The sequence below is a fragment of the Tetrao urogallus genome (genome assembly GCF_951394365.1).
Source record: "Tetrao urogallus genome assembly, chromosome: 2".
Lineage (NCBI taxonomy): Eukaryota > Metazoa > Chordata > Aves > Galliformes > Phasianidae > Tetrao > Tetrao urogallus.
The window spans coordinates 81,868,537-81,885,275 of record NC_136814.1 but is presented as its reverse complement, the minus strand read 5'-3'; the positions used below and the strand labels follow the sequence as shown (position 1 = coordinate 81,885,275).

Sequence of the window (16,739 nt, the reverse complement as noted above, 5' to 3'; positions counted from 1 at the left end):
GATTAATAGGTTGTTTTTTTTTTTTCATCCTCTTTCAGCATGAGAACTAGAACATTTAATTATTTGGTAGCAAGTTTGGAAAGGATAGAAAGGGATTCTTCGTATAACATGATTAAAGTTGGAGCTCTGCAGCAGGACTGAAATCATTTGAAAGTCGATTAAAGTTGGTAAAACAAATATCCCCGGAGGGTGTCAAACAGACACTAGTACTTCTCTGAAAGTTCTAGGCTTCAAATTGCTGAAGTCTGGGAAACTCCCTGGAGAAGTCTCTATGTTGTTATACTTTTCTATAGGCTTCTGTTGTTGCCACAATTGTAGACACATACTTGAACAGAGAAACTTTTGATTTGATCCTGCAAGACAGCTTTTACTTTGCTGTGCTCCCACATGTGAAATAGTGGGAAGGGATATTGTAAAATAGTAGATTGATTGTGATTGATCTCTAATGAAGTTGTGTTTTTCCTCGTCTCTTTCTGTTGCTCCTTCTTTGGTGTCTTTGTTTAAAATTACCAAACAACATTGCTTTTGCAGTACAAGTTGCTATGGTTTAACCTGGCAGGCAGTTGAGCATCACAAAGTCATTCTCTCACTTCCCCCTACCAGTGAGATGGGGTAGAGAACTGGGGGAAAAAAATAACAAACTAGAACTCATGGGTTGAGATTAAATCTGTTCATTAAGACAGAAAAGGAAGGAAAAAAATAATAGTAATGGCTAATAGTAATATATATATGCAAAACAAGTGATGTGCAGTGCAATTGCTCATCTCCTGAAAGCTAATGCCCACCTAGACCCCAAGCAATAGCTACCTGCCCAGCCAACTCCCTACAGCTTTTCAAATTTTTTCACATGAAGTCGTGTGCAATTTCCCTTCGCCTGCCTTAGGTCAGCTGTCCTGGTTCTGCCCCCTCTCACCTTGTGCCTCCTCATCCCCTCTCGCTGGCAAGGCAGTACAGGAAGCTGAGAGGCTGAAGTATACTTGGCTCTGTGAAGCCACTGCTCAGCAACAACTAAAACATCAATGTGTTATCAACTTTGGTTTTTGTCCGAAAGTCAAAACAGCATCGTACCAGACGCTGTGAAAAAAAATCAACTCCATCCCAACTGAAATAGAACAGTTATTATTGCAGTTTCCATGGTTAATACTGTTTGGGTGTTTTGGTTTTTTTTCTTTCTTAGCACCTTATAGAGCCATTGTCAGGCCAAATCCAAAAGCTCCTGTTAGTTTACATAAGGCTCAGCACTGGAGTTGTGTTTAATATTGAGACAGTGTACTTTTCTTGAACAGTATGACACTTTGAATCCAGATTACAGTAAAGCCATATTGTTGTTGCAAGTCAAAAATGAACTTCTGTGGAATCTGAAACTGACAAGGCTGTTTAAAAATGTATTTATTTTGTACATGCATGGCTAGATAAAAAACTGAGACACAGATGACCAGGTTATGTTAGCCTGAGTTGTGATCTCTGCACAGAGTAATACACTATGTTATTATTAGCTCCTTCCTGGAGGTAGAATCACTTTATTTTCCTGGTATTGTGACTGGTGTTCACACGCTCTCTCTCAGCTGATGTACTAAAAGCTTTTTGAATTTGTGTCTGTTATTTTTGAGCTCCTTTTTTTCTGGGATGTTCTGGATGCTAGGAATATATGTAGACTCAAAAATACCTAAATAAAGTAAAGGAAGAAATATCCTCTGGGATTTCTGTCCAGAGGCATTTCCTATGTTTCTGTAAGTGGAGGTGCAGATTTTGGAATGCTGAAGGAGCATTCTCAGGAATTAGCACTGATTATCCTTTTTGTGCATCCCTCACTATGTGTTTTCTGTTGACAGAGGTGTGATTTTTGTTTTACTATAGCCATTTTTATGTTTGAGGGGGAAAAAAAATTGATACGGCTATTTTATATGTGAATGCCATTTGATGCTTCAGAGAGAAAAGGGCACTCAAAACTATCCATTGCAATATTGCATTGTTCATACTTCTTTCCCAAAGGAAAGGTTCAGAGAATAAATATATGGCAGATCCTGATCTTGCTGCTTAATTTGTTTGTCCTATTTTGGAAAACTACCTTAGACTGATATAAACTGGAAGGCCTGTTTTGGTAGAAATGATTAGCTCAAATTCACCCATCATAGTAGCACTGTCTAAAGTTAGTGTAATTCAATGGACTTTATCACGTGCTAGGGAAATGCTCCATGGTCATATGCTGCACTTTAAAAATCTACATTTTCAGATTTTCTAGGCAGTCTGTAAGACTTTCCTTGTATACATGTCCTGAACCTTAAAGAATCTGAGACATGAAAATAGACTCATGTATCTTCAGTCTCTCTTCTAATGTCGTGTTTGACTTTGTCATTTGTAAAACAGATTACAGCTGACAATAATTTGCAAGTAGTCCTTCAGACAACCAGACCAATTTCCTATTTGCCTGAATGCTGAAGTGGTTTTGGGGAGGTTGGACTGGGTAATAATTGCAGATCTAACTGGCATAGACTTCTAGGAGGTTCTGCCAGTTAGCACAGAGAACAAAGTTTAAGTCTCGATGACTTTCGGGTGAGGTAAGAATAACATTAACACCTCTTTTCTGAAGAAAACAGGTGTTTGTTCAGGCAATTCTGTAATTTTGCTGCTTTTCTACTGTAGTTTTTTGTAAGCTGCCAAATTGAAAAGCAGGTTTCCCCTTGGCTGACAGCATCCCACTCCACAACATGCCTGTCATGTCACCTGCCTTCAGGGTAGAAACAGTCAGCCTGACAGGAATGATGCCTAGCCTAGAGACTCAAGGATCAAATGCAATCCTTGGAGAGCTCTACCTCAAGCCCCCAAAATCACAACATAGTAGATCACAGGCATCATAAATACGACTCACTCTTTGATATGAAACTACCTCATTTCTGTTTTCCTGTCCATTTTTAGGGAACTTTCTGAAGATACATTCTTGAAATAGCAGCTCTTACTTATTGAGGGCAACCGAAGGAATTCTTAAAAGCATCAGGGGAGAGAGTTCTGTGGTGTTAGTTTACAATCCTAAAAAGTAAGAGGGCAATAGTCCTCCTGTGGAAAATGGCTTAATTTGTAGGCTACCAGAAGGTATGGTATATGTTTCTGTGACCCCCTTTTTTTGCTGCCAGGACTGATTTGCTGCTTGGTCTCCTAGGGAAAATTCTTCAGTGGATCTGTCTGATCATAATATAAGAAGAAATGGATTGTAGTAGTAAACCAGAATTACTGTGTGTGTGTGAAACACTTATGCCTTGTCTGGTTTGAAGATGTTCAACAAAGTCTACAAACACATGTCAGGGAAGAAGTGTTAGAGTACTTTATTCTTTGGCAATTACCAAATGAAATTTTCTTTGGATATAGTTCTGAAGCTATTAAGTACAATTGGATTGCAGCCAGAGTGCTGGCTCCATGACGTGAGTGTAAATGTTCTGAAGTTAAATCTGTCCCTATGAGGTGATTGAAGTGCTCTAAGATGTTGGATGACAATTGTTTATGTGATTCCCGTGAGGTTCCACAAATTAAGCAACCCTGGTCTAGCAGTTAGACTAACCTCATTAAAACAAGAAGTAATAGCTTTGCTGTTAGGAATGGTCTTTATGCACCATCTGTGTTTGCTGGGTTACACTACTGATGTAATCTGAGCAATGCTGATGTGTTCTAGAAAATAATCCAATTAACAAGCAAACGAACAAAAAAACCCAAACTGGTTATTTTTCTAGTGTTCATGTCATACCGAAATTGTGAAAGAACTCTCCTGTTGGTGAGACCGACAGGTTTCTCCTAAACTTCAGTGATGCTTTCTTCTTACTTACAAACACATTGTATTTGGGCAGGATCTCTCCATAACATGTACTGGGGGATGGATAGAGATAGACATGATCAACTTTACTACTACACTTTTTTGTGTTGGAAAAGAACAGGTTTAGTCTCCCTCCTCTTCCATTTCAGCAGATGAGCAGACTGCACTGAGCACATTTGTGTGTGTTGAATCCTCCTTTTATCTTCTGTCATACATTTCTAAATAGTCTGATAACTTAAAGAGGTGTACGCTTTGAACCATGATCAGCAGATGGAAGTATTCAAGCCTTAAAAAAAAAAAAAAGACATTGAAGCAGTCAGGGGAGAGAGAGATTGCCACCATGGAGCGTACTCTGAGACAGTGTCCTTTGGGAAGTATATATGTTATAGCTTCTCCTAAGCAAAAGGCTCTTAGACTTCTGAGAAGTGCTGATGGCAGCATGTCACAAAAGATTTAAACTGCTGAAGATGAGTAATTGGCTCTATTCTTGACCATTCCATATTTGCCTGTCTATTTCTATTATGAAAATACTTTTCCTTCTTTCTCAGACACTGCATTCTGAAGAATAAAACTGAAGTATCCAAAAATGTAATTCAGGGCATTCAGATGACTGACCAAACCAAAGTATGTTTTTGCCTGCTCCCCTTTTTTTTTGTATAGGTGTTGGTGATTTTATACCTATGTTTGTTAAACCACATTTTTTGAAATACATGTGACTCTACTCATTTTTAACACTTGACATTTCAATAGCTTATCTTTACTTGTGTTGTTTCTTGTTATTGTAGTTGCTTGGTTTTGTTTGGTGGTTTTTCTTTGACACTATTTTTTCCAATCTAATTTATGAACAGACATTCTAAAATATTTAATATTTCGAGTAAGCTCTTCAAAATAGCTGGTTTTGCACACTAAGCCTGTAGAAGCAGTGAAATATTCAATATGCTGTGCCTTTGCTTCTGCACTGTGTGGGTACTCCCACAGTGTACTAGTAAAATAAACAGTTTAGACAGACTAAAAGGAGAAAGAAATGCTTATATGAATAAAAATGTTTATCATCGCACAACTTAGATTTATACTCAATGTCAGACCGCAGAAAAGAACTAAAAGTACATTTCAAGAGCTTCACCAACTGTACAAGTAAGAGTCATGAAGATGAGATTTGATTCACATGAAACAGTGCAGTAGGTATCTACAAAATAATTGTTCTCTTTTTTTTATGCTTGCATGTATTTCTGATGATGACCAACAGTAATATACAAACTTACATATTTTATGAGCTAGAAAACAACAGGACTAGAACATCTAATGTTTGTATTTTTTTTTTCTCACTTAATGGATTTGCATATGATTTCAGTTTTCTCAAGTTCACGAACAATGTGCTGTCTTAAGTTTTAACTGACCCTGAAATGAAGCACTGATCATTTCATTCCTGTAATTTTAAAAAATCTTTTTGTAATAATTGTTTGAACATCCTTTTGGAACGTGTTAATAAGGGCATTATACAAAATGCCTCTTGTACACTGGACACTTGTTAAATGTACATCCAAATCAAATTCTGTCATCATGAAAATTCATGTGATCATTGACCTGTGTTTCCCATTGTTCCACCTAGATTCTTTCCAGAATTTTCCAAGGCTTTTGACTTTGTAAAAGAGTCATGGATATGATGCCTTTTCAGCATATGCTCCCAGAGCATCTCACTCATGCAAGCATGCAAATCTAAAGAGACATCGGTGTTGAGCATCCAGTAAAACAATCTTTTCCTTGCAGCTGTCTTGAAAGATCTGTAGACAGAGTGTCTTCCACGGTTCATGTGCTGTATAGATTCTTGACCAAGGTTAGGATATTTCCAAAGTAGCTTGTCAGCATCCCTGAGGAAGCTTACAGTCGTACTCAATTTGTCTCTCAGTTATTCAGTGTCATCTAATTTCTAAGCTCCCTTTGGTGCTGATCAGTTAATTTTTAGATCAGGTGTGTTGATAAATTTTACCACTTGGCCTTTGAAAAATCCTTTTGCTACTTTACTCCACAGTCTCCAACAGAGAGTGAAGAGTATTATAGCTACTATAGAAAGCAGTTTCTGAAAACAGGAACATTTTCAAAATTGGAGGAGTTTCACAAGCTCTAATACGTAAAGCTGAAATAATGTTTAGATAGAAAACAAGATGGCAATTTTATAAAATGAGATAACGGGGAAATGTTAAAAAAAAAAAAAAAAAAAAAAAAAAAAAAAGAAACTTTATTATCACTATATTAAAGCTTTGAATTTTGAGATCTCCTGGCCACCAGAAAGCAGGCAACTGAATCTGATGTATTGCAACAACAAATTTAGTATGTGTTCCTTTTGTGATTTCAGTGATATCTTTGTCTGTATTTAATGCACACCTGATTTTAAAACATGGACATATGTGAACAGCTTAGCTCTCTATAGATATCTGATGCATGAATAGGTTCTCTAAAATCACACTTCAGACCATTGTATTTTCCAGAATTTGTTTAATTTCTTCAGCGTCTGTTTTTCTTTCTTGCCTGCTCTGCTCTCTCTTTAACATTACAAGGATGTGTTTTGAATAGCCTTTGATCATAAATTTGATTCCAGAGCGCTGTCTGCTGTGCTGACTGATTTTGCCTTATTAGGTGATTTTTGCAGTTCCCAGCTTCAGGAACTGTTGAGCTCCCTGGTTTTTTAGTTGCCGCAGTTTAGAGGCAGCAGCACGGCCTGGTTCTCGGTGGAGGCTGCAGCTTCCCTGCTTACTCAATTGCTGCTTCCATTCTGGATGGCACAGTGCTAGAGTCTGTACTCAGGTGTGCACCTTTGGTGAGCACAAACTTCATTTATCATTGAAGAATCGTTTCTTGAGGAGAAAGGTGCTTTGATCCATTAGCTAAGCCTTCTGCCCTTTATCTTCTGCCCTCTCATAGTTTCTCTCAGAATTAGGCTGGTCTCGGTAGGACAAAAGTACAAATGTATTTTGGAAACCAGATGCTTGTGCTTGCGTTGCTTAGCATCAAAGCGATAGGCCCACGTCACTGTGGTGAGATAAGAGGATAGGGGTGAGGGGGCCCTCTTATATTTGAAGGGAAATGATTATAACCAGAGAAATGTGGCCAGCTGCATGGTCTCTGCACGCAGTGACTGCTATTGTTACATGAGGTGTGGCCAAAGAAACCAAAGGTCACCATCCATTTTGTAGGGGTCTGGGCTGCTGGGAGCAATAGGACCTGTGGCATGCTGCCATGTAGAAGAGGCTTTTGTTAGTTTGTTACATAACATGGAAGTAAAAAATAATGCAGTTGTTAAATAATGCGGTGATTAAATACAGCTCTTTGTGCCTTAATCAGAGATTCATGAATACTGCAGCTTTGAGCCTGCTTGGCTCTGGTATTATTAATTGCATTTGAAAAGCCTGAGTCAGGGCCTTGTAGGCTTGAAATGGGGGGAATGGTTTGAGGATTTTTCTTCCATTGTTTCTTAAACTATATTTAATGGGCTCGTTTCATGAGGTTTCTGTAGCATAAGGTGTTTCATTTTCATGATTTTCTTTTCATTCAGATCCATGTAGAAATTTGAAATTTTAAAACTATTATTGTTGTTTGTTTACATCTCATTAAAAAAAAAAAAAAAAAAAAAAAAAAAAAAAAAAAAAAAAGAATTAAGATTGTAAGACAAATACCAGCTATTTCATGACCTAAACTCACAAGCATTGGCAGCAGGGTATCGTAGGAGACTAATTGGGCAGGAAAGAACTTTCTGTCTGAACTGCAGTGCTGTACAACTACTTTTCTGACACGAGTTGCTTGGATGTGTTTATTTCCATTAGAGGAATTAGTGAAGTTCACCAAATATAACATTTTTAGCACAATGAATTATTGGTCTTTATTATATTAATTAGGACAACTTAGAAGCAAATAACTTATGTTGATGTAGTTTATATATCAAAGTATAATCTCCCTGATTACCAACTGTTGCAAGTAGTGCATTAAATTTAAAAACATGACTAAAAATTGGTAACCTCATGTAGTAGAAAATTTATATGTAGTACAAATTTTATGGAGATAATAGGTAGTTCCAAAAATAATGCCTCCTATTCACTTCTATGACAGCTACAACAGGGCACAATAACACTATTTGATAAAGAAAATTCTCAGCTACAAAATGCTATTTTTGAATGTAGTCACCACTATCAGTGAATTTGTGTGGATGAGCTGATTGAGATGCTCTTCATTTCATGGTGACAGGTGTGCATGGCCGTCTGAAACATGGTTTGTCTTTCGTGTTGCTGTCCCCACTGCTGAACCACACCACTCGCCCACCTCCCTGTTCTCTCACTCACTGTTTGGTCTCCATAAATTTTAAGGAAGCATCAATGAATGTCAATGGGTGCAATTTTTTCTGCATGGTGGAATTCAGTGAGACTCCTTTGTTTCATTTGCGCTTCTGTGTCAGATACCACTTTGTCAGACTGCCCCTCTGCTACCATCTGTCACATGGCAACAATATGCAATGGAATATTGTTGGGAAGATTCAACCTCTGCTGCTATAATCTGCCTCTGATGTTGTGGACCAACAAAATAAAATAGGAGGCATTACTTTCAGAGCAACCCTTTAGATAGTGTTGTTTGCTATTATAACTAGTGACTTACTATTAAGTCTTCTTTGACATTTTTTTTTTGTGAGAGAGGTAAATTAGTCATATAACTATTTTAAATCCAGCTCAGGTGTGAAATTTTAACATCAACAGATATACTTACCCCCCCAAATACTTAGAAGTTACAGCGTAAGTTTTATATTCCAGATTCAGTGTATGTTGCTCTTTTTCATTCACAGCTGGATAGGCAAACTCTTCATACAGCAAAATCATTTGCGGGGACAGGAGAACAGGATGTACTTCTTAAATTCCCATTGCTAGCCAATATTTATCAACACCCAAGATTCATACTGCGTGTTTCAAGTCTGAATCGATCAAATCAACGTGACATGCTGAGGCTGCGCCAAGTCGTGTCTAATCAGCAGTCAGCACTGTTGCTCTGGCATGAAGTTCCCAAAAATAGAAACGTAAGAAGTCAAACAAGTAAGTGGAAGGGCACTAAAAGAAAAAGTGCTGCTAATTCCACTGTTGACTTTCTGGCTAATGGATTCTTGTTCCCAGGCTGTGCTAAGTAAAGCAACTGGCGCAGGGTGTGTTTCTGCAGCTGGCTCGGCAGTGACACACGCAGCCCAGCTGGCTGACAGGTGTTTGTTTCGTGTTTAACAAGTACCTCACACAGGATGGATATTTTTCATGAGAATCTAGTCAGCTGATGCTTTTTGTTAAGAATTTATGCCCCTTACACTGTTCTTACTTTTTGAATGGCGGTTCCGTTTTTCTTTGCAAAAGAAATGATGGTAGCACTGCTTTAGTTCATCAAAAAAAGGCATCTGCCTCAGAAACCAAATGGGGGGAAAGCTAACTTTATTAGTTGCAACCTGCTACCTTTACGTGTGAAAGATACACGTTATCTTTATAGCTAATGGCAATAAAATCTCCAGAAATGTTTATTTAGCTGTACATTTGTTACAGTGAAAATTCTGTCAAAGAGAAGGTATGAAAGAAGAATGGCAGACTTCCAGAGCATGGCTGTTACACACAGTATTTGTGTCTCTTCCCTTAACATGAGAAAGCCTTGGGACTTTCTTGTACAGTGTGTTGCACGAGCCTGGAGTAAGAGAAATTCCTTGTCTAGAAGGGCATACAGAGAGAGACAACCAAGATTTTAAGGGAAGAGCAAAGGTCGGAAAGTACTTAACAGATGGGAATAAAAAGTGTACAATGCCATTTCTTATCTATTTTATTATAAGCTACATAACAGGACTCTGTGTAACTGAGAAGAGATTGATTCTTTTGTTGTTGTTTTTTGATTTGCTTTAGGGTGCTTTGATTATTTTTTAATAACAGTGGAAGAAATGGTGATTTTTGTGACACTTTTTAATTGCTTTTATGATAACAAGCAACTTTTCCAGCTAAACCAACACTGGAAATAGAATATCAGGAAGCCCTTATAAATCATTTTTGATTATGTGAACTCTCAGAATCTTAGGCAGTAGGATGTGTAATGTAACATTGATTATGACCAGTTTGTTACAGTTTGTTTTGCTTGTATTTTTCTTCATGCATTTTTCTTTTCTAGTATCTAATCCTTGTGGTGGAAGATGGGACTTCAGGAATTGTTAACAAAAATACAAAAATACTGGCTCTTTGCAGTGATGAAGTTATAATGCCAGTGTTGTGAAACAGCGAGGAGAAATATCACATTGTAGAATATTGTGTGCTGGCAGTACTTCTGAACTTCAAAAGAATGGGGAAGGAATGTAGCGGGAGAAATGACTGTCAGAGTAATGTTGGTCCTCTAAATAAACAGTGTATTTTAGTGAAGGAATGATTAAAAACTCTTTATGCAAAGAACTCATATCCCTTGAGTGTCAAAGTACATTCTTCCTGTCAGGCATCCCAGCCATAGGGTTGGATTAATAAGCATCTCAGCAAACAAGAAAACATTTTGGAAGGAGAACCAACAACTTTACTAGGCTAAGATGCTGCTGTTCCCTACAGAGTTGTACAGAACTGATAGCAGGAAGACATACCTGGACTTATCTTTAGGAAGCAGCTCCCTGGAGCTCCTGTGCTGAAATTAGGTTGGTTGATACCTGGATTCACAGATGGGTAAACGAACTGCTGGAATTCCAAATTCCTCTTAGTCCAAATATCAGTCCATCTCCACAATATATTAAATGTCAAAAGGGGAGAGATTTCTTAAGAAAATATTGCACTTCTGAGTGTAAGTGGGAAGATGGAAGGCGTGACTTGAACTGCTGTTCTTGTCAGTAGTGCCAGGACGTGTGTAGCTACACAGGCACACCAGCGTTGTTTTTCAGAACAAACTCTGATCTGAGTTAACATCTAGATTAGAAATTTCAGTCTATGTGCTGTTTATTTTTGATCCTTCTTAAATCCATAGCTTTGTGCTGCTTTTTTTTGTATTTCATAGCTGTATATTTAGATGTTAGTCTTAATCGTGGTTCATGGTCTGTAAGATAGACCTGAATTACTGTAAACTGATGTTTGTACCTGCTCAGAATCTGTCTTCTGAATCTTCAGGTTATGGAAATGAGTATTAAATTTCCTGCAGTAAAAAACAGTCTCTGATATTTAAGAGGTTGACTAATGTAGTTTACCTTCCTAATATAAACTCAGTGCAGCAGTTATTATAGTAAATATAATAGTCATAATAAATTTTATTTTAAAAAGAGCTCAGTGATTCATTAATATTGGAGAATGCATTTTATCTGACACTAAACATTATTGCATTTCAAATATTACTTCAGCAAGGTCAATTAGGTGGATTTCCAGTTCTTTTGAAAATTTAATAGGGTTTAGATTTGTTTTAAGGCTGTGCTATGGCTGAGTTAACGATAGATCAATAGCAGTTGTGGAGGTCCAGGCAATTTTTCTTTTGGCTGACACACTGTAAAGGGAAAAATGTACTTATAAAATCAATCAGTTGTCCATGAGTACAAGATCACTTCATTCTTTTTTTTTATTGTCTTGTTTCAGATGATCGAAGTATCTAGTGGCCTGGACTTAATTATCTGAACTGTTTGTCTGTAAGACCTTATGAATCTTTCAAAACCTTCTGCAGACAGAAACCCATTTTGTTATTCTCAGTACTCCACAGAAAATTTTTTCATGTTTTTTATCTGCAATTTCTTCATGCTGTCTATATGATGTCACAGGTCAACTGAGCTGGATTGTTAACAGGACCATGTTCAATTCATGCATTTTTAAATAACAATGTGAAAATATATTGAACAATACACACTTTTATCAGTCATAAATCACAGCGTGCTTTTGACCCTTCTTACCTAAGAAATGTAACAGAGTGATTGGCCTTTGAAAAAGGTGCTAGTTGGGTCATTAGATGCAGTCTGAAAAGTAGATAAATAAAAATGGTAAAAACCCATCAGGCTTTAGAACATAGTAAGGCAGAATAAGGAGAAGCTGCTCTATTCTGCTGCTCTTTTGACACTGTGTGGTACTTACCACTGATTTGTAATGCTCCACTATTACCTCCTCAGAAGGCACTGCAGATACCAAGGAATTTCATCCTAAAAATATTGTAGGAGAGAGGGGAGGAGAATAAGACATAAATCAGCTGTTGGAAGTTGCACAGAACCATGGCACAGCTGGGAACTAAATGTAAACCACCCGAGGTCCTGGTTATGTACTGGTAATGCATTCTACCTTCATTTTTCTCCTCTATTTTATTGTTAAGTGCCTTGCATTCCATTCCTGTCCTTGATATCAGTGGCATTTAGGAATGGGGACTGGTAGCCTGTCTTCAAGGCTGAGGAGTCAGTTCTTGATGGGGAATGTCAAGAAGATAAAGGCAGCTGTCACTTCTCTAAGGATGTGTGATGGTAGTGAATATCACTTGTATTTGTCAAAAGCATAAAGGGCATCTACAGTTGAGTCTGCTTCAGATGATACTTCTGTTGATGGTATAAAAGCTTCTCCTTGACGTAGGTTTTGGGCAGTTTCTTATCAATTTCTTAAAGAAAAGAAAAGGCAATGTACAGGCCTACTTATTTCCTACATTATGATGCATTGAAATACGTGTGATAGTCCTTTTATCTCCATATTTTCAGAACTCTGAATTCTTGTGTGTGAAAGCAATTTATGGAGCGAAGAAACCTCTGACTTGGACAATTTATTTGAAAAATATGCATGCTTTATGTATTTGAATGTAGACATTGTGGTAGTCATACACTGTCAACACATGCTAACAGAAAATTAAAAAGGAAATAAAGCCAATTGGAGAGTTCAGTCTGGAGTAAGGAGCCCCGTGATCATATTTTCTGGAGCTCTGAGTTCGCCTCTACCTGCACATTCATTAGTTCGTGTGCCAAGAACTGAGGCTTAAATTTTTAATGTCTAATTTTCAGTATGTTAACTTCTAGGTGCCTGAAAGGCTAGATGTCAGACTTGTCCGAAAGACAGGAGGGGCTGGAAATGAAGAAAATTAATGCCTCTTGAAATCAGGTTATGTCATTCTAATAGGCCTGTTTTCATTTGGACATCTCTTGAGCAGCTGCATAGAAAAGCCACAGGAGCCCTGCCCCCTGGGAGATCAGGATACACAAGCCCTCTGACCAGCTCTCACTCCCTTGGCCAAACTGTGGAATACCTGACATGCTGAAATTGCTGAGGAAGCAGAACAGAGGAAAGGAAATTAATTGTCTGAGTCCCTTCTTCATAGGATTATTTTACGGGAGAATCTTACACTTGTTCACATGGATTCAATTTGCATGAAGGAAAAATGGGCGTTTCGTTAGGGCCTTTGCAGCCTGTCAGTGCTTAGCATTTGTTAGTTCAGAAGGGGCCAAGCAGGAACAAAAGGATCATAGATGCAGTGAAACCAAAGTGTCATAATATTTAGCACAAGCTTCCTGATGTAACCATTCCTGAAGTTTCACAGGGTGACTCCTGAATATATCAACTGAGTATGTTTTTAAATAATTAATATTTTTTCAGGTGGTTTCAACCATTAACATGAGCCTGCTTAGAGAAACAAGGAAATACTCCAGTAGGTTAAGGAATATGTCACCTAATGGAGTATAATCTGTGTGGGATTGTTAATTTATTAAAGGGAAAAGTCTGACCCTGTTGGTGGCTCTTGACTCGCTCTGTGTTGTTACGAGGGGAAGGATGTTGATAGAGCCTGCGATAGTACATTGTTGAACATTCCACTGCATTTCTGCAATACTAAAAATAGTTGTCCTCATTTTAAAACACCAGACTATTAGATTATTCCAAGGGTTAGGCATACTCAGGGTAATGGAAGGTGCATACCCATAAATTATCAGAAGAGTGAGTACCACTTAACCATCCTGATTTTACTTCTATTAAGATTATTTCCTTGTTCGTAATTCTGAGGTAGCAAATTTATTCTGTAAATTTTTTTTTAATTTATTTTATTTTTGCAAAACCCTGTATGTAAAATATGTATCTGAAATATTTTAAAGTGATTCTCTTTTGCAGCCATGAGGAGAATCTCACAAAGTTCTAATGTATTTGACTATAAACTGTGCTAATGCCTAAAATGTTTTAAATAGCAAAGCACATTCTGAGTCACTGATTCCTTTTTTATTCTTTGTTAATGTGGTACCTAATTCATATTGGCATAGTGTTGCATAGTGTAGATACCTGAGCTGTGTGAAGTATATTCGTTACTTGCATTTTGGAGTAGGATCTCATTTTTCTTGTTATTTATTTATTTATTTATTTGAAAGTCCTTTTCTTTTTTTCTTTTTTCTTTTTTTTTTTTTTCTTAATAGGGAAAAATAGCAAAATATGGAAGTCAAAGTATGAAAATTCTCATAAAAATAGCGTGCATTCTGGGATAGCTGCTAAGCAGATAGCTATTGGGAGCTCATTGTATCCTGAAAACTTTCAATTTGTAACTGTATCCTTGGTTTTATAGGGAGTTGAAATGCAGGTAAAAGCTTCAGGATCAATAAATCATAAATACATCGAGAACCCTGATTATATGTACACTGAATGTTTCCAAAGCAGTTACAACATCAATCATTTCAGATTTAATGAAAATCAGTATTGATGCTGTGGGAGATTATTTGTGCATTGTTGTGTTAAAGGAGTCATAATTTGTAGAGTGCTGATTAAACAGTGCAAGACAAAACATCTATGCCTTGTGTTCATAGAAAACAAGCAAAGAAAAAAGCTGTGGATATGCAATTTTTCATTTATTTTATAGTGATTCCATGTAATAATGAAGATTAAATATTGTCTGGTAACTGTTCGACTGCAAGGAATGCTTTTGAAATCACATATTCATATTGTGAATTTGGAGAAAATGAAGGAATAAGGATTATTTATGAATATTAATTAGAATTTTTCCCCATTGTGACAGCACTTATTTTTACAGAAGGGAAATGTAAGAAAAACGTTAGATATTGTGCCATGGGTGGAGTTATAAAAATGTCATTTTTAACAATCTATTTTAAGCAGTATTTTAATTGTTACATATCATGGGTGCTTTGTACTTATTTGCTTTGTTACTTGCATCATTTTGATGAGTAATTGTTCTTTTATTGGCTCTTTGTGTTGTTCAGAGAGACTGGAGCTTTTCCTTTGTCTCTCTTCTTGTTTGTGTCTGTGAGGCATTTATCTTCCACTTGGCTTGGAATCAAACAAGTGAACTTTCAGAACTTTTTGTTGCTGAGCTCTGGCTTGGCTAAAAAACTATTTGGGTGGTATATAAGTTACTCAGGGAAACTTCTGTCAAGAAACTAAGGCCCATGAATGGAATGCAGATAGCATTTGATTTTAGATTCCTTTAATAATTCTTCTAAGCTCCCACTTGAATTCATAGGAGTGTGGATGAATTTATCTAACAGAACTTAGCTTAACAACTTCAGATTTACTGAGACCAATGTACTTCACTGTGGCATTTTCATGGTTCTGTAAATGGAGATTAGTTCTTAGCTTTCAGTGGTGTAGCCTGGCTCTCACTAGCTCTGTAACTGTCTAACAAGCTTTGCTAAGAAGGAATGAAGAAGGAAATGGTTGAACCAATTTCAATTCTAATTCTAAATGCAAAATTTCTAGGTTTTTGACTGTACTTGTTACTTGTTTCTGTTTGGATTTTCTTGTTCTGCTTGTTTATTTTGTTGTTTTTTTTTTTTTTCTGCTAAAGTAGTTTTAATTCAGATGCTGAGGATTCCATTGAGCAGGGACAGTTGCCTTTTAAAAGCATTTCTGATGAACTTGTTTCTATCTATGCTCAGTTGCAACGCAACTCCTAAGCATCCAGTTTCTTGAACAGAATTTAAAAATCCTAATCAAATTCTTAGTATTCATGAGAAGTGCATGAGGAAAGTTATTTGAGGAGGAAGAGTTTTACAACTGTAGCAGCTGTACGGGAGAGTTGCCGTGCTTTTGCAAAACGTGAGATAGGAGAGGTAGTAATTTAACAACATAATCTTTTCACTGTCAAAACATTCATAACACCAGCGATTGTTAACTGTCTGATATTTTGGAAACGAAATGTATTATAAGCAAAAGCAAGACAGATATAGATGGTTCTAAAAATCAATTAAATGCTTCCGAAAAAAAAAGTGAGTAGCAGTGCATCTCTAAACGTTCTGGTGGTTTGTTATTTCCTGTCTAGATTTAGCTTAGTCGTGACCTAGAACTGAAAAAAATGATGGTTATGTACATTTTATTTCAGGGGGACACTGGCTTAGTGGGTGCTCCTGGCATACCTGGTCTTACTGGTTCCAAGGTAAAAAAAAATAAAATAAAAAAAAAAATTGTATATATATTTCACTTTTTGCCAGCTCTCCAGTATTTACCTACATTGTATTTGAATGTTTTGAGCTTGTAGAGCACAACAAAGGATCTTCACTATCAGCTCACAAGAGAAAGGACATGAGGTGCAGTGGCACAGATGTGCCTGCCAGTGTTACTTTGCATTAAGAGCAGTTGCCTCTGTCTCAGTATTGTGCAGGGTCTTTGCAGCCACCAGATATACAGATTCAAGAATCTGATATTTGAGCCTTATGATCTCAGCAAAATGAAATGAGGGAAGTGCTGCTTCTTGCACTCTTCCATTTTTATCTTTTACTCCTCCTCGGAGGTGGAATACTGTAGGAATGATAGAACTTGCAAAAAGATGCTTGTGCATTACAGACTTTACTGATAATATTTGTTGAAGATGCCCAACACTTACCATGATCTGATTTTCTTTTCACTAAGTAGGAGCTATGTTTAATCATAAGTGTTTGGAATGGAATCCCAATGTCATGTGTTTCTATCTGACTAATTCCTATTAGAAAATCATATGTAAAATGGCTTTGCTGCTTCGAAAAATTAAGGGACTAATG

At 37.1% G+C, this 16,739-nt stretch overlaps 1 protein-coding gene across 1 annotated transcript in view; it reads left to right on the top strand.

The window, feature by feature from the left end:
- Positions 1–16,739, top strand: part of COL19A1 (collagen type XIX alpha 1 chain) — a gene marked incomplete at both ends in the record, with an annotated part of 178,160 nt that overhangs the window by 46,381 nt on the left and 115,040 nt on the right. Inside the window, one exon of the mRNA XM_079550583.1 lies at positions 16,085–16,138. Coding sequence (XP_079406709.1) covers positions 16,085–16,138 — 54 coding nt within the window. The remainder of the gene's footprint in view (positions 1–16,084; positions 16,139–16,739) is intronic.